This window comes from Hippichthys cyanospilos, chromosome 6 (assembly GCF_059441005.1).
Source record: "Hippichthys cyanospilos isolate Australia breed blue-spotted pipefish chromosome 6, RoL_Hcya_1.0, whole genome shotgun sequence".
In the NCBI taxonomy this organism is placed as follows: Eukaryota; Metazoa; Chordata; class Actinopteri; order Syngnathiformes; family Syngnathidae; genus Hippichthys; species Hippichthys cyanospilos.
The window spans coordinates 16768177-16786668 of NC_142374.1; the positions used below are offsets into that span (position 1 = coordinate 16768177).

Here is an 18492-nt window from a genome sequence, read left to right on the forward strand (position 1 = left end):
TTTTTTTTTTTTTTTTTCTCAATGATCTGACTTTCTCCCGCCAAACAGATAATGGCTAAGACGATGAAACCCAAGACGAAGCCTACAAATAAGGGAGAGCCTGAGAAAGTGAAAGCCCAGGCTTAAATTTTATATCTGGCTGAACTTCACTGAAGAATAAACTAAGTTTGGATGAAATCAAAACCGTCTGAGCTGTTTTTAACATTTTATACTACAAAAAAATGTAGAAAATGTATTCTGGGGGGGGGGGTCAATGCAGGAATATATTACCAACCCATCTGGTTTGGGGGTGAGGGAAACTTGATTTACAGCTGAGGAACTTTTGTCATCCTAACAAGCACCCACCCAAACAAGGCCATCTCAAGGTGTATTTGAAAGAAGACAAAGGAATCATATTCACAGTTTACTTCACCAAACATTTCACAACAATTCCAAGCTAAAAGCACACTGAAGATGGTGTAATTCATTAGAAAATAGATGGCTTTTCAGGCAGGCTTGCAAAGCAGCCCTAATTAGTTTCAACTTTTGTAATTTCACTTGGCATGTAGGTTTGAGATTAAAATATAGAACATTTGATTGCACTTTTTGGCCTAACATCTCATACAAATTCAAGACCCTGTTAGAGGATTAAAGGGCGCAGCTTTGTATAATAGCTGGTGGTGGTCACATTGCTGAGCCATGAGTGGGTGTCCCAGGCTGCTTGAGGCCGATGGTGGTGCACAACCAGCCGGCAAAATCCACTTGTTCTGCCTCTGACTGCCTGATAAAAGGATGCACCTGTTGGAAGAATGAAACGTCACAAGAAGTGAAGCTCGACAAGAGCAACGCAACCTGTTTAATGTGCATACACCAACCATTAACTGTTTCAGGTCTGCCCTTTCTGCTGGGTTCTTTATCAAGCTGAAACGGAAGTAAAACAGCTGAAATGAATATTCGTGGTAGAAGATGCAAGTAAATCCAGAATTCAAACTTACCATTTATTGACAAAGTCTTGGAATTCTGTACTGAATAACATCCCAGGCAACTTTGGTGGAGGCTACCCGGAAAGTCAAAAGAATACTGTTAGAAGCGGTTACTCATTTTAGGCTCTAAATTGTGTGAACCCTCACCTCATTGACTATGTAGTCAAGTAATTCAAAGATGGCCATTGGAGGCCTACTGTCTGACCCATATGCTGTGAACACAGAAATATGTGAACATCTGGGAAAAAAGTATGGACCTTGCTTTTTGGACTTACAGCTGCCAGGTCGCCCAGGAGGCCCCGCCTTTGGTGAGGACTCTGCGGAGTTAGCACCTCCCACTTGAGTCCCAAAAATGTGTTCCAGCTCCTTCGTGTCAGGCGGCGGGATAGGAAATCGTCCGATGGCCATTTCGACCAAGGACAGACCCATACTCCAAATATCGGACTGGACCGAGTAATGGGTCCCTTGTAAACGCTCTGGCTGTGTAAAAATAAGAAAAACGTGTTCAGTGAAACCCCCTGAGCTGAGATTTGAACCTGGAATCAAGCACATGAACTTACAGACATGTAGGAGCGTGTTCCCACAAAGGAATTGGCCATGGAGTCAATGAGCTGCCCACTAACTCCAAAGTCACACAGCTTGATCTCGCCACGGGAATTCACCAGGATGTTCGACGGCTTGACATCTGACAGATGGAGGTGGTGTGAGTGTTGGGTTCAACACCACTGAAGTTTGACAAGTGGCGCGAAACCTACTCGAATTATGTGTCCAAATGTGTAGCTGTACCGATTAATGCTGAATAATCACTGTAGTGTTTGAAAACGTGATACTGAGTGTATCACAACTGACCTCTGTGCATGATCTTGTGTTTCTCCCTCAGGTAGGAAAGCCCTTTAATGACCTGCGACAGAAAACGGATGGAAAAATAAACATCATTGAAGGATTGCTTTCCAACGTTTTCTTGAAATGTCACGATGCTGTAGTTTGTTCAGAAGTGGCGCTGGAATATTTTCGAGCGGGCTCTCATTGTGTATCTCCACAAACGGTTTAATGACTCGCTTGGCTACACTGCACATGGCTGAGAAGTCATCGCTCGTCATATCATCCATGTTTTATGAAATAGGGAACTTTTGCCAACACGCTTATAATAGCCGGAATGAATGTTAAGAAAAACGAAGAGAAAAACATCTTAACCCTTTTACTCCTGTTGGGACAGTGCGTCCAACAGCTTTTTATAAAAATGGCAGTGGGTATAGTAATCGTAGCAATAATATGAAATGGCATCCCAGTGGTTCATTACACACCTATCTACAGATTTTAGTTCCATTTAGCAACTTTTCCATGTACAACAAGCCAGTGCTGGGCCGACTGTCAACAAGGTAGCTTGCCTTGTACAATTTCTCGTGAAGTAACCATCTAGTACTGCGGGCATATATTGATAACACGTGCTATGTATGTGTTTTACTATAGGTGACACTGATAACTACGTATTGTAGGCTTTTGGTGATCATTTTCCCTTCTCTGGCACGTTTTTTGTGCAAGTATCATGGTCTATGGCAGGGGTCTCAAACTCATTTTTATTGAGGGCCACATTGCAGTTACAGTTTCTGTCAGTGGGCCGGTATGACTTTGATGAAATAAATCTTAGGTGTGTTTGTCACACTGCTAACTAGTTTTGAAATCAGAAAGAGATAGAGGGCAAACAAATGCTTGTTTTTTTTCACGTAATAATTTTAAAAGCTGAAGTCAACTGACAAATGTGGTATTTTAACCAGAAACTTGAATTCGAATAAGCATTTCGCGGGCCACATCAAATGATGTGGCGGACCGGATCTGGCCCCCGGGCCTTGAGTTTGACACCTGTGGTCTATGGGAATTACAGTCCCAATGGTATTTCTTAGTAGTGATTTTCTGAGTATCCTAGACTTATAAACTAGTAATATCTGCCATAAGTTTTATTTATTTATTTATTTGAGAAAAAAAAAACAGTGGTGAAAGGGTTAAAACAGTGCTGTGTCATCAGTCAGATTTATTAAATGAACAAGATTTGTATAGTGGTCTCTGGAACAATTTGGAAATAAACAAAAAAACTAAATGAGAAAAGATAAGGGGGGGTTAGAAAAAGGCATGCACAAAAAAAATTGCATCAAAGTGTACTTTCAGTTAAAAAAAAAACGTACGTTTTCAAATTATAAATGATCGGTACAGGTTGGGTCAAACTATTCTGGTAGGGGGGAGACTGGATTTTTATGATGTTACATTTTTGACTTTTATTGCTTTAATCATTGGTAATATAATTAGTGCAACGTGAATGTCTTATCTCGACCACGTTGGGAGCTAGTATGGTCAAGGCATTGCATGCACTATGACATCACCACGCAATCATCCACACACCAGCTCTCATGTGATAAATGCACAGGGAAAAAGAAAAAAAAAAATGTATTCTTCATCCTAATAATAACAAGAGATGCTTCTGGCCAAACGAATAGTATACAAATATGTGCATCTGCAGTTAGCTTTTAGCCCTGTTGTTTGCACTTCAATTTTTAGGGAGGGTGGCATGTCATGCCATCTACCAATAATATCTTCCTGATCGCTTGATCGCAATCAACACATTCAGCACCCGAGTGACCCAAGTCAATATTACACTTGATGGCATAAATGAGCAGTTTTGCCGCTAGATATAGCAACTAGACTGTAATTACACTTTTATCCGCTCGTTTTGTTTAATAAAATGCTTGAGAGAACCGAAACGTCCGGTGGGATTCACAGTAGCCATTTATCTTCAACTACCATTAACCCATGCCTATTCAGTCTAAACATGCATATGGACCGTGCCGCCAAGACAATCTCTGGAGATGTTCGTTTATACTTGCATGATTGAATCATCACATTTGTGAAATGGCGGAATATCACGAAGACGGGGTACATACAGCAATGCTGATTTTGCCGAGGATTTGCTCTGGGATCTTTCCAGCTTTCTTGAGTGACTGGTCCAGGGAGCCACCATCCTAAATCCAACAGGGAAGGAAAACAGCTGGAGATGACTTAAAAACTAAATCCCCACGAGAGCCTATGAATTTTACCATGTGCTCCATGCAGATACTGATTTCTCCATCGCTGTAGAAGGCTCCATAGAAGCCCACAATGTAGGGGGAGTTGCATTCATGCAGCACTTGAAGTTCCCTTATGATCTGGTTCCTGATGGCGGGTTTGATTTCCAGGTGGATGAGCTGCAACACAGGAAAACTCATGACTCATTAAAAGAATTAAAAAAAAAAGACAAAAATTCCAGGATGCATCTCGAATCTAAAGTGACTTTTTACAAAATGTTTTCAGCTTTACCTTCCTGGCCATGATGAGACCAGAAGGTCTGTGGGAAACCTTGAAGACGACCCCTCCGTTGCCTGCGCCGAGCTCGCATATCTTCTCAAAGTCATCGTCCTTCAGCTCTCCCACTTTCTGCTTCTGCGTCAGGAAAGCTTCCAAACGTTTGCGTTGCTGCTCATCCAGTTCCAGCTCTTCCAGTTTCTTTTGCAGGGCCTCTAAGTTTGTTCTTGCACAAAAAAATAGAAAAATGGATGTTAAGACCTTTCCAAACAAAGCACGCATCTACTGAACTTTGGCAGATGTTGATTCTTTTGAACCTCTCTCCCAAAGGGACACAGGAAGAAATCCATGAGGCCAAATGGAAAAGACATGGCGAGATTCTGATTATTTATTTGTCATTTGGGGACAATGACAATCAACCGAGTGGAGAAAAATTCAGCGAGAGTTACTAGGTTGAGCTTTTATATTCACTTGCTAGTACATCTCAGTTTTGCTGGGCAGCATCTGTTGCTCCTTTGGCGCTGCCATGGCAACCAATTACCTTGAGAAGCCAACAGAATAAAGCCGTTAAAACGCTCTTTTGACAAGCTGCTCTTTGATTTATTATTGGCGTGGAGCTGCGCTTGCATCAATTTTGTCTGGTATTTGTAATTTTGACTCGTTTGAGTGACAGTGCCATACAGTACATGTGCCAATAGATTGACTGACAGTAAGGGTTAAACGCTTTCATTTGTGATCGCAGGCCTGCATAACCATGGATACTGCATGGCGAGTTTGCGTTTGCCTGGGCGGCGTGGGCGTTTTGTCGACAAGAGCAGAAAGGTGGAGAACGCCAGAAATACTGAAGTGGCCTGAACACACACATGCTCCACGCACGACATGTGCACGTTTGCTTGTTGTGGAGGAGGGAAGTGCTCGATGCAGGTCTCTTGAACTCCATCCACAAAATGACCTGCAAGGACATCTGCTAGAGTCAAAATATATATAGATGCACTGGTTATGTCATTCTCTGTGCTTTCGTTTGGAACATTTTATGCTTTGAGATGGACGATTAATTGAAACGTATTCGTGATTTGATTTCTATGTTGGCTTCTCTCGGTGCGTTTGTCAGTTTACAATTTTGTGAATGTACCCTGAACGCACCATAATGCTTGTGCGGCAACCGAGAAGAATGTGACTGTGCCGCTCTTATTCGTCTTTTAAACTATTTAATGACACTCCAGGTGGGGTTTCCTTACAAATCCAACGAACATAGAAAACTATTAGACACATTACAAAACACAATAACACAATAAATACAAAACATGTTTTGTTTTCAAAACATCACTAGCCGTTAAAGCTAACGTTAACGTAGCCATTATCCAATAGAAATGCTAACAGGGAGTTTAGCATTGACCGCATGTATGATAGTCCTACAAATAACAAATGCCCACATACAAACACCGTTGGAACCAAACACTCAGGTAAGAAAACACTATTCAAAGGCATAAAATATTCCTAATTTCCGAAAACGAGTTATATTCATACAGTTCAATTGTAACTTTTTTTCCGTTCTTATGTTAGTGTAGTTCGTCGATGCAGGGCACCACAGTGCCCCCATGAGGTCAAAATACGCAGGAACGGCTGGTAACTTTCTAATGCAATTATTTTACTCCTGTCCTTTCAAACTCTGTAGAATTAAAGTTTTGAAACAATTTACCTTTCCTCAAAAGCTCCAATGCCTTTTTTTGTTATTTTGTGAATACACAATTGCGTACGGCATGACATACAATCCCCAAGGACCAAGGTGAAGTCAGGTAGATTAAATATGAAAAAAAATGCAAAAATACTCAGATAAAATAAATGATAAAGCGAAAAGAGTGACGTTTAAGATTGAAAGTGTTGAATGAAAACGCAGTTTTGAAATTAATTAATATTAGTTTTCTTGATTGTGATTTTAATCCAAATAATCAGTATATTTTTTCATAGTCTTCCAGCCCTGTGCAGTATGCTAATGCTTGTCTTGCACAAAAAAAGGCAATATAAAGGCTTCATCCAAAATTTATGGTGGCAAGATTAAATAAATAAATAGTCCATGTTGACAGCAGCACAGTGGGCTAGCGGTTAACACATCTGCCATACAGTTCTGAGATTTGGGGATTGTATCTGGGATGTCCTCCCACATTCCTAACATGCTTGTTAGCTTCACCCCAGACACTAAATTGTCCATAGGTATGAGTGTGAATTGTGATTGCGATCATGACTAAACATTCAGACGTAGAATCTCAGCATGAAACAGTAGGTGGACTTCATAAAGTATTACATTCTTTACTGTTGTTTCATCAGGGTGTGCTATTCCTTGGCTAGTCACCACCTGCCTCGAGCAACCAGGAATGTGTTCAACTATCACACGAACACCATTTTGTCATCAGTAGCAGAAGAAAAGCCAAAGCAATTTTCTAACACACATTATCCACATGAGGTACTGTATGTTTTTCAATTTCAAAAAGGAACACAATAGGTTCCCAGACTAATTTTTTAGGTGCACCTTGCTGTTTTGTAGTGGAGTATTACACCCATTAATGATGTATTATTTTACTGTCAGCCAACCATTTTGTTTACTGCATAGACAAACACACATTCACTTTAACGTTCACACAGAATTTAGAGAAAGATGGATGCCAGAGTACTTACGAAAACACACTCACCAGCACAAACATGCTAACTTCACATGGCAACGCCAAAGCTCATTTTCAAATATGAGGTGGACCAATTCCATCTTCAGTTGTTATTTATAAATTACAGTTGCTGTGCTTTGTTATCTTAATCTTTTTAATACTGTTTTACTGCAATTAGTTATAAGTGAGAGAATCGGAATACAGTGGTACCTCGGTACTTGACCGCCTCTATACTCGACCAAATCGGTGCTCGACCAAAAAATTCAAGTAGATAATGCATCGGACCTCAAACAGATTTTCGGTGCTCGACTAGCCGAGCCTAGCCGAGCCGAGCCGAGCCGAGCCGAGCCGAGCCGACCCGAACGCGCTCCTCGGCCCTTCTCGGCCAGCGGGTAAGCGCCAGTTCAACTCAGACCGCCAGCGGAGTAAGACGTTTGTTCGAGTATTTCTTCCCGGATTTAAACTTTTTCGTGTTGCTCTAGCCCTTAATAATGGGTCCAAAGAAAGACAGTGATAAGGGGAAGGCAAAGAGGAAAACAATGAGGACCACTATTGAACCGAAGAAGGAAATTATAGCAAAATATGAACGCGGTGTACCTCGCGTCGCAGTTAGCTAGCGTCATCATGGAAGGAGTAACTCCCTCCCGTCCTCTCCACATCCATTCCTGTATGCCATCAACCACTCTCCAAAACGTAAGTAAATTATACAAAATGGTTTATAATGCTTTATTTATCTTTATCTTTATCTTTATCATGTACTGCTTGTGCACATTTACTTGTGCACACATACTTTCCATTATTTCTTATGGGAAAATTGCTTTCGGTGTTCGAACAAATCGGTGCTCGACCACCACCTCAGAACGGATTATGGTCGAGTACCGAGGTACCACTGTATTGGAAACACATCAGTGAGACACATCAATAAGCAATAACATCAATAATGAAACTTTTTTCATTACTCAAAGTCAGCCTATACTATACTATGCTTTCCAATGCTATGCTATGGTATACTACTGCTATATATATGTGTGTGTGTATATATATATATATATATATCTATATATATATATATAAATCATGATTTAACATTTATAGTTATACATATTTGATCGTCGATGGTTACCTAATGTCATTAATGAATTTGTAACGTACATTTCTTGTACTTTCCTACATATCGTCACCTTCCCTAAAACAATGGCTCTAGTCTATTTTTCACTCATTTTTTGAAATTGGAATACAGTACATAAAAAATATAACCAAATACCGTACTGATTATGATTTTTTTCAATAATAATTTAATTTCCATAATGTTGAATGATCTGTTTAGCTAAAGATCAGAATGTAACCCATTTTAGCAGCGGTGGCCATCATCTTAAATATGTTTTTGGCAAAAAAAAAAAAAAAAGACAGATTTTCTGTCAATACGGTATACATAAAAGTAAAAAGGATAAAAAAAAAAAAAAAACTAAGCAAGGGATGCTGCATTATCTTCAGATGGATGACGACACAATGGCAACACAATAAGATATTCCGCCTCTTTGTCACCTTGGGAAAAAAAAGCATCCAGCATGAGAGTTGACAGATTATGTAATTCCCATCGCGCATATTTCTTTGGCCTGGCTGGGAAGTGATAACTAGAGCACAATGCCACAACTACTCACGATCTCAATTACTGGTGGTGAGAAGAAGCCTACACACCAAACTTGTTGGGGGGGAACAGAGTTCATGCATTATTAACGTCAGGTTATGAAAACAAGTCATATGCAGATTGTGATTTTATATATTTGGCGCTCATCCAAACTGTAAATACAAACCCCACATTGAAACCGGATCGAGATCCCTCTGTCTAGATACTAGGTCGTGCAAGTCAGAAATATAGACACACAAGGGGGTGTTTAGGTGACACTCACTCAGAGGCTCCGGTGCCGTTGACGATATTCCCATCGGGGATCGGGTTGAGTTGGATGGGCTCGGGCTTCCTTCTCTTCTGCATCGCGTTCACAAATGACAAGCGATACCGCCGCTATGTTGCTGAACGTTCTGATTGGTATCAGTACTATGTTGAGGAGGAAAGATGAGAAAGTGTTCAAAGAGCGACCGCGGCGCTGTGACGACCTGCAAGGACTGAGGTAGTTTTAATGGCTGGATAGAAATCATCCGGAAGGTATGACGTCACGAAAATATTTACACTAGTCTTCCGCATGGTTGTGTTTGTGGTTTAGCGCTCTCCCTGCTGGTGGTGAGACGTATTGCAACTCAATGTTGTTGGGAGGTTAAACCCAACCGTCAATCACTGTACATTAAAAACATATTTAACCAATCGACAGCATTGAAATATTATGTGCTCCTATCAATTTACGTTCTCTGAGCCTATTTAATGGAATGCAAAGCTGATATTCACTTAAGACAAAGTCTTCAGCTGTATGAAGGCAACAGGTTGTTACACTGGTTTGTTCTATATTGTGCCATCTAGTGGACGAGCGTTTCATTGTTCGGCCGTCCACAATAAGTCGCTGGAAGATTGAGAAACAACAATTCATAGAGTAGGTTATCTAAAAAAAAAAACAAAAAAAAAAAACTGGCAGTCTGTTTTTATGCCTCTCAGAAGGTGGCCATTTAACCTCTAGCTGTCAACAAAAAAAAAGATTATAAAAAAAACATCACAATTGCTCAGGTAATGGACCAAACATGTCTCACATGTTTTCTAAGTTTCTAACATGATCACAAATTGAATATTAATCAAAAATACTTGCTTGGAACTCTGGGGCAGCATAGAACATCTAGCAATTTTTTTTTTTGTCTTGAGTTCCCATTTAAGAGGAATTGCAGAACAACGTCTTAGTTAATGCGTTTAGGGCGGATATTCTAATTGCACAACTATCTCACACACCCTATGCTCAGCAACTGAGTGCAAAAAAAGGACATTTCCTCCTTTTTGTCTATTCTGTATAAATTTGGTGCCCATTTAAACATTTGGGCGCTCTAAGCTAAAACCACCCGCAAATCCAGCGGAACCATTTCAACACACTGCCCATGTTCCATGAAGATCACACGTCAAGCATGACTTGAGAGACATTTGAAGTGTGCCGTGACGCATTGTCCTGGTTGCGTATGCACAAGGCTGCAGAGATGTGTCTGCCTGACCAAAGAGCATCCTGCTGCCAGAAGAATCATTTTTTTCCGTAAAGCAGCACTGACACACAGCGAGAATAGATTGGCTGTCTTCTGTCTCAGCCTGATGGACGGAACCTGTATAAATTCAATGTTGTTTTTTTTTTGATAAATTAGCTTATGTGCAACCGAGTAGAGCGTTCCCATGCGGACTATAAAAGATCTATGCTCACCGAGAATTTTATTTTCATTCCGTTTAACCTCTGAGTGAAATGTGTTCTTTAGAGCTGTGTGATGAAAACAGATATTATTATTCCGCAGAGTTATTTTCCAAGCTTTTGGGACATTGCGCTCCAGATTTATGCTTTGGACGGAATCTAATTTGAGAAACTCTCCCCCCAAAAAGTGACGTTCAAAAAATTGATTTTGTTCATTGTTACTTTGCTTGGATATGTAACCTTGGCTGTGCTGGAGGATTTATGTTCACAAACACTAGAGTATTAATCTGCTGAGGGACCAAAGTGAATCAAATTAAAACATAAACCTGCAGAATTTTATTGCAAAATATCTTGTTGATGTTGCCAATGCTTTTCTCTTTAACCGGTCATGGAAGACAATATACTATACTTGATATATTTGGGGTTCTTCTAGACTAGCAACACTTCTCAAATGAGGGTGCAAAGACACTTCAGGGAACATGTAAGATTTTAACTAGGTTTCCTTAGGTATCAACAAATCAAATTTAGGAACAGCACATTTTCATTTCAAATTAAGAGCTAATTAATTGGACCACAAAGCAACTTGATTACTGAATGGTGTTATAGTGACTCTGGATTATATGGTTAGACAATGTCATTAGTGAGACAATATTCCGGCAGAAGAGCCCGAAATAAAACTTGACTTATTTTTTTATTTTGGCTTGGTGACTGTGCTTATTACTGGGTCGTTCCAGAATTGGAGGACATTTTATGTCCCGCCCATTCAAATTTTAAATAATCCACATATAAAATACTGAAACATGCCATTTCTGAGTAAATTACTTATCTTGAGACAAAATTTAAAACAACTAAGAAAAACGAGTGCTTGGAAATTTGATTTAAAAATACTAAATAAATCTGGAGTACCCCCTAAAGTTACATTTTTCTCTTGTCCCACACCCTGTAATGACCTAAGTGAATCTCAAATCAAACAGTTCAACTGGGATTTAAATGTCATTTTTTTGTATTACTTTTATATTAGTGTGTTTATGAATGACCCTACTATTTTGTTCTATTATACTGGTAGACCAGCCTGGACTTCATTTCATGTTGATTTTGTACTTAATTTTATAATTTTCAATGTGCAAAGATTGGCAAAAGCATTCAGATAAACAGAATACCCATTTTAGTTGGAAAGTTGAAGTGAACCCTTTGAATTATCTGTATCAATAGAATAAAACTACATATTTGTAGTTTGTCACCCTTAAGATGGGTCAGTTTGGCCCCAAAAGTTTTATATTTCAAAAGTAACCTAAAAATAACATAATCTTATTAACTGTTTCCTTTGCGCATAAGGCATAATTAATTTTTGACAGTCTGTTGCGAAGTTTCATTGTGTAACATAATTGTTGGGTCAATTTGAACTGATTATGTTCTATGTTTTAAAACCAGTAAGAGAAACGTTTTAGAACATTATGCTTTTTTTTTTGCGCAAATGTGAATTTTCATTGACTGCAGATGCCAACTCTAATTGCAAAAAGCGAATATATGTGTTGAAAGTGGGTCATTTTGACCCACAATCTAAAAAGAGGGTTAAGCCATTGACCTAATGAAGAAATGGGAGTTATTTTGTCAAACAAAAAAAAAAAAGCAATTTTTTTTTATAATATAGATTCTTCAAAAATTGGCATTATTTGCCCAAATAGTTTGCACATACTTTTATAGTATGGATGACGTAGTTTTATGACCTGGAACGCCTTTATGAGTTCACAGCTATGCCTTATTCAAGTGAATAGCAAGAATTAACTGAGGCGATATTTGAATTTGAAGATGTTTCCAAACTTTTGACTGCTACTGTATATTGTATATCTTAAAATTAAGATATACAAGATATATATTATCTCTTAAGACATATCCTACAACTTATGTTGTGTGTTTGAAGTCATTAGTAACATTTTTGCTCATGAATACTATATTAAGCACTGATCTGTCTGCACTCTCCCTTTAACTTTCATGAGGCTTAAGTCCAGAGCAAACACACAAGAAAGGAGCTACGGGAATTGCCTAGTGCCTCGCAAAGTCCACTAAACGTCCCTTTCCAGACTTTATTCCAACCCACTACAGACGGTGTCTTCGCACTTGTCAGTGACAACAAACGAGATATAAATGAGTTGCAGGCCAGAGAAGCAAGCAACACCATGTTGTTTGATGCTGAGGATTTGTTGCCTCATCCGCCGCTGCTTCGCGAAGGGACTTGGGGATTTGTGGTCAGGGATTACAGCAGGCTACGACGGTCGCTTCTGAAGCTGACGATAACAGCGGCCGCTCTCTGACGGGCCCCAACGTACACATGGCGGCATGTGAGGTTGGTGCAGAATGGGACAACTTTAAGTGCATGCCCTCTGAGAGGAGTGCTGTCTTTGTGTTTGTGTGGCATTCTTCTGCGCCGAGGTGTGAGTATGAGTGTGACTGCTTGTCTCTTATTTGTCAGTCCTGTGGCTGACAGGTAACGAGTACACGGTGGACGCCGCTGGGATAGGCTCCAGGGTATAATCGGTAGAGAACAGCAGCACATGAAGGCATATAAAAAAAAAAAGATATATATATATATATATATATATATATATATATATATATATATATATATATATATATATATATATATATATATATATACTGTATATATATATATATATATATATATATATATATATATATATATATATATATATATATATATATATAATATACACACAGAGTATATCAGGAACTAATTTAGCCTTTTTTAGCAGATAGAATATGTCAATGGTTAATTTGATAGCTGGATTCTTTTTCACATACAAATACTACCTTTAAATATGTAGTATAATTATAGTTTAAACATTTTGCCATTTGCTGTTGACTGACAATGATAATGGTAACAGTAACAACCGATCACGGCAGAGTTTGCGAACATCACGTGTTCAAACCCAGAAACCAGGTGAGCTGTGGTTGTTATTCAATCCTTTAGCACTTGTGAAAATGGCTAAACAAGTTTAGCTAGACGATAAAGCAAAACTGATTTTTTGATTCAAGTCACTTATGATATTTATTTGGTAGTGTTTCCTGGTTTTGTAAATGTTGAAAAAACACTGTACTAACCAATTTACAACAATTTTTTCCTTTTTTAAGGCTGGAAATTACTGTTGACTTCATCACCCCTTTTTGTTGTCATTCAAACAGCGACATCGGGAAAAGCAGAGCAAATGGCCACAAGCCGTGTGAAAGGAGCCAGTTAGAGATTCATCCAAAAAGCACCAAACCTTGCAGTCTCTTGAGTTAAGTGATGGATTGTGACATTTAATTTCGATCCTCATGTCTCTTAGATGTCGCCTTGTGCAGCTGCTTCCAATCTGTTTTTTGAAGATAACTCGGTGAACAAATACAAATGCTACTTGCAAATGTTGTCTTTAACATTCAGGAGGAGGAAAGCCAAAGCGCACACTCAGAAGATAGCGCTTGCACACTGTGTAACAACACATTTTTAGTCTAATGTGTTACTCACTGACAGTGAACTACACCAACTAATCAGATATGCATGAATCTCACAGAAAAGTTCATTACTGTTTTAAATGTACTTTGTGCTCCGCATTTATCGATAGACTGCTCTCATAATGCACCTTTCCATTTTCAAGGTTCACTCATTCCTACGACGGTGATGGAAAAGGGATGAAGCCGTGGTTGGATTTCTTGCCCAAGGACACTTCTGCAGGAATGAAAAAGAGCAGCGAATCAAACCTACAACCTCAAGAGCAGCCTTGTGGACGTTGACACTTGAGCCAAGATTGCAAACAACAAAGATGTTCCCCCTTTTTACTTTGTGAAAGGCCTGTATACTACAGTAAACTTGTGCTTTTGTTGTTACTTTACTTACGATATCTGGTTAGATGTGTCAGCTATGATAGACCCCATACCGAACAAATGATATGATAACGATTGTAATAATATTGATTATATGCAATTGGATGGGTGAAAGATCCCACAGAAATACCATATATATGTATATAAAAATTATATATTTGTACAGTTTGTAATTTTGTTTGTATACTGTATAGTAGGGGTGCATAATCAACCAAATTTTAATTGCAATCATTATATTGGCTGCCACGATTAATTAAGCTCATCCTTGGCGATATTAACATTTAAAAAGTCACGCACTTTTTTGATTTCAAGTCAAATCCAGCACATTGTCATCCTACCACCAGGGGGTAATGTTTTCCCATATGTTTGCATAACTGATTTTCAAACCCCATTATATTAATTACCAGTGTGAAATGGCGTTGAGTTTCTCACTTGATTAGAACATATACAGTGCTAGCCGTCAATTGACATGCTTTGTATCTAATTCATACAAAAAAAAATCAAACAAAGCGGGCGCTTAGGCTGGCAGAGGGCAAGCAAAGCCTAATGGGCCACTGACCTTATTAGACGCCGGGATACAGTTTATTGATATAGATGTACTGTAATGTGATGCGATATTATTGATATCTTACCACATATTCCCTGTGGTAGGGGTGCCAAACTCTTTTTTGCCCTGCAGTTTTCATCTCCACAGTTTAAAACTCAGATCAAGTCTTTGCTGTGCACTTGGCTGGTGACCAGTCCAGTGTATCCCACCTCTCCCAAAAGCAGCTTTTTAACACTTCAGCTCAGCAATAATGACGATAAACAGTATAGAAAATGAACGCTATGTCAGACTAGGTAGATAACATGTGCTGCAATTTACACTCCATTGCTGAAGCTTCACATTCCGCTCAGGAATGACTATGCAGGCCCATCAGGGATTGAAACGTTTCAAGAATTATGCACATCTTTACAGATGCCAACATGTATTATCATGCCTAAACATAACCAGATGGTACACTAAGACATATTTTATTTTGTCATCAAAAACCTGCACCTGTGTGTATGATGTCCCCAGCTCTTTTCTTCAAGTTGCTATACCACTTAAATCTGTTATGATGAGAAACATGTGTATCTATCTATCTATCTATCTATCTATCTATCTATCTATCTATCTATCTATCTATCTATCTATCTATCTATCTATCTATCTATCTATCTATCTATCTATATATATATATATATATATATATATATATATATATATATATATATATATATATATATATATATATATATATATATATATGTATAAATGCAAACAATTTCCAACTAAAACTAAAAACAATTAATTGAATTTTTCACCATCTATTCTCAATGAAGATTGCAACATACTTGACTTCATTTCAAAGACAATTGTAATAGCTTTTTTTTGATTGATTCATACAATTATTTTCCTGTGAAATACAACCCTTACAACTATCAAATCCAACATATTGTTGCAGACATTTTTTTATGTTAGTTTTCTGAGTGAAACCCTTTTTGAAGCCTCTCATTCATAGCAACGTTTGTGAGGCCGTGTATAGAGACAGATAACTTGAGCAGAATGTTTTCTCTGAGATGGTACACCAAAGATGTACAGCGAATACAATGTTTATCCATCCATCAACTTCTAAAAGTTAAACTGCTGTGCCTACTTTGTCTTTGTGCTGGTAATTCCCTTCTAAGTTTAGCTAAATTAATTTTTTTAATGCTTTATAAAATTGTAACTGTATCCAAAGTTAAAGCTTTAAATTTGACAGCCCTAATACAAATCAAATTGACACGGCATATATTTTGATTACATAAAAAAGTTGTATCTTGTTTGGTTCAATCGTTGGAAAACATCGACCAGCGACCCACATCCCAATAATGAATTGACCAAACAAGGTGTGAAAAGCTTCTCCAATCAAAATGTGGCCTGTTGTTGGGACAAACAGAATAAAGACATCCACAAATGTCAGTTCAGGTGTAAAATCAGATATCGACCCATCTTGCACACGCTTGTCAATGATTATTGCGGAAGATAGTGACATGATAGATGTGATGTTCGGGTGTTTTGTGACTTCACTTTTTCGAGGAGGCTTTAGTCTTTGGTGATGTGTCAGAAACTAACAGTCTGTGAACCTTCTCTAAAAGTGTACACTTGAGTGGCTCGATGCTACTCTAATGAGGCAGCAGGAAGATGAAAAATATGAAAAGGAGATTTTTCTTACACAATACAGAAGAGTGAGATTGCAGCGTGTCTGTTGGTGTGTTGGTTTCATAAACATGCAAACACCAGGCACTTTGGTTCGTATGATGTCACATGCGTGATGCCCTAGCTGCAGGTTGTGGATTCCAGCATTCATCAGAAGCATCTGCAAACAACCCTTTTCACTGGAAAAAAAAAAAAGCATCCTGAAAGGAGTCTCATTCCACCTGATCGGCTTCTTTTTTTGCTTCACCAGAGAACTGAGGTGTTCACTCTGGCAGAAAAACGTTTGCTCCGATCATGATAATTAAGCCTTTCCAACCAATTTAGTCACTCTCCTTCATATTATATTGACTGTTGCTGCTCATGGACAGCAGAATAAGGAATTAAAATCAAGTGGATGTATTTTCATTTATGATTTTGTATGGTAGAGCAGTCATACCACACAAATATTCCATTTGCATTCAGAGACACACCTATGGATGCGTTTGATTTTAATTTATTTACTCGTTATGATCCCTCAAGGGGAAATTCTAACTCGCAGTCTGTTGCAAGCTTTTGTGCACAGATCATACAGAAGGACCATAAGATCATTATCTATAAAATGTGCATAATTATTATAGAATTGTATCTGTTTTACTATTAAAAAGAGAAAAGAAAATATCAATAAACTTTCAACAAATCTTAACTATTGACAACAGGATTTATAAGGGTTAGTCTGAAACTGAAAAAAAAAAAATCAAGTTCATCAATGTGCCTGAAATAATAAAACATGTCAATCCATTTTTGACCAACTGAATTGTTTGATGCTGAAAATTTCAACAAATAATCATCTATGAAAATGCGGAACATCAACACAGGAACACGAATATTTTAAACATTTTTACTTGAAGAAATATGTATTAAACAATGAGCTGGGGCCTGATCAACAAAACAAATGTTAACAGTTTAAAAAGTTATCATTTCTACTACACAGACTTTGACAATGAGAGTGCTATTTCGCCACCTGGTGCTGTGGATTTGCAACTACACTTCACACAACAAACTGATAATGATGACTACTCATAAAAATACTATGGTGCTTGTTCAGTATGGAGAATTTATGAAATGGAGATCACCATTTTCAGGTCAGTAATCTTGTGAAACACATATTTGTAATCTATATCTTATGTTGTCTATTGTTCATGAATGTCAGAAATGTATCATTCTTGAATTCCTGGAATAACAACTGATGGCCACCATGCTAACCGCTAGCTAGCGTTGAAGCCAAAGATAGGAAACGTTAATGTTGGTTTTTGCTAAAGTAAGACAAGCTGTTAACTATGTTGTAAAAGCAAATATGTTGTCTATAATTAATTTGATAACTTAATTAATTTCCTTTACAATTCATACTTAGAAAAAACCACCTTTTGCTATATGCCGTCGTCTGAAAATGACATCACATGTTTTCAGGTAACAACCAATCAAAAGATTTGTTGGTCATTGGTCCTTCACCACCTGAGCACTACAATATGTGATGTCATTTTCAGTCTGCAGCAAGTAGCTAATTCATTTTTACAAGCAATTATTGTTCGTGAAATATAAGTTAGTCATCAAATTATTTATAGACATAATTGTTACTTTTTACTGCAGAAAATGAATAAGTAAGTATCATATCATACCAGATCAACCAGTTGGTTCCTCAGAAGCCCCACCCTGCCTGTTTCTGATATCTCCCTCTTTGGACACACCGGATTTAAATGATCAAGAGCGTTATCAGATGTGTTGGAAGAGGGAAACATTGGAAACAAGCAAGCTACGACTCAAACCAGATTATTACCCCTGCTTAGTTGTGCGCGTGTGCGTGCTTTCAGAAAAATAAACCCAAAATAGGAATACTTGAAAAAATCCACTTAAGCGCAGTTATTTCCCATTCCCGTTTAAAAAGATCATCCCCAAGTGTTCCGTTAAAAGACTCTTGCGTCGGCTGAAAGTAGGCGTGGCTTCAGCATCGGCGCCCGTGACGTCACTCTAGTTTAAAGCGGGCCGCGCTTCAGCCTCAGATAAGCATCCTTTGGCGGAGGAGGGAGAAGAAGGCGAAGGAGAGGAGTCAGGGGCACGCCGCTGCGTCCTGCAACTTA

At 38.4% G+C, this 18492-nt stretch overlaps 1 protein-coding gene and 2 long non-coding RNA genes across 3 annotated transcripts; 1 reads left to right on the forward strand and 2 right to left on the reverse strand.

The window, feature by feature from the left end:
- Positions 1-390: 390 nt before the first annotated feature.
- On the reverse strand, positions 391-9111 carry map2k1 (mitogen-activated protein kinase kinase 1). The gene is made up of 11 exons (XM_088416254.1): positions 8860-9111; positions 4308-4518; positions 4049-4195; positions 3896-3973; positions 1812-1863; positions 1523-1647; positions 1238-1442; positions 1110-1174; positions 975-1036; positions 855-900; positions 391-777 (listed from the first exon to the last, which is right to left on the reverse strand). Exons 1-11 carry the CDS (start codon positions 8940-8942, stop codon positions 664-666), a joined length of 1188 nt encoding a protein of 395 aa, XP_088272380.1. The 5' UTR covers positions 8943-9111; the 3' UTR covers positions 391-663.
- LOC148422466 (uncharacterized) lies at positions 5445-14325 on the forward strand. Its single transcript, XR_015865800.1, has 4 exons — positions 5445-5755; positions 5856-5918; positions 6618-6753; positions 13480-14325. It is a non-coding gene; the product is annotated as an uncharacterized LOC148422466 (long non-coding RNA).
- LOC148422467 (uncharacterized) lies at positions 13493-18130 on the reverse strand. The gene is made up of 3 exons (XR_015865801.1): positions 18034-18130; positions 16395-16557; positions 13493-14002 (listed from the first exon to the last, which is right to left on the reverse strand). It is a non-coding gene; the product is annotated as an uncharacterized LOC148422467 (long non-coding RNA).
- Positions 18131-18492: the final 362 nt, after the last annotated feature.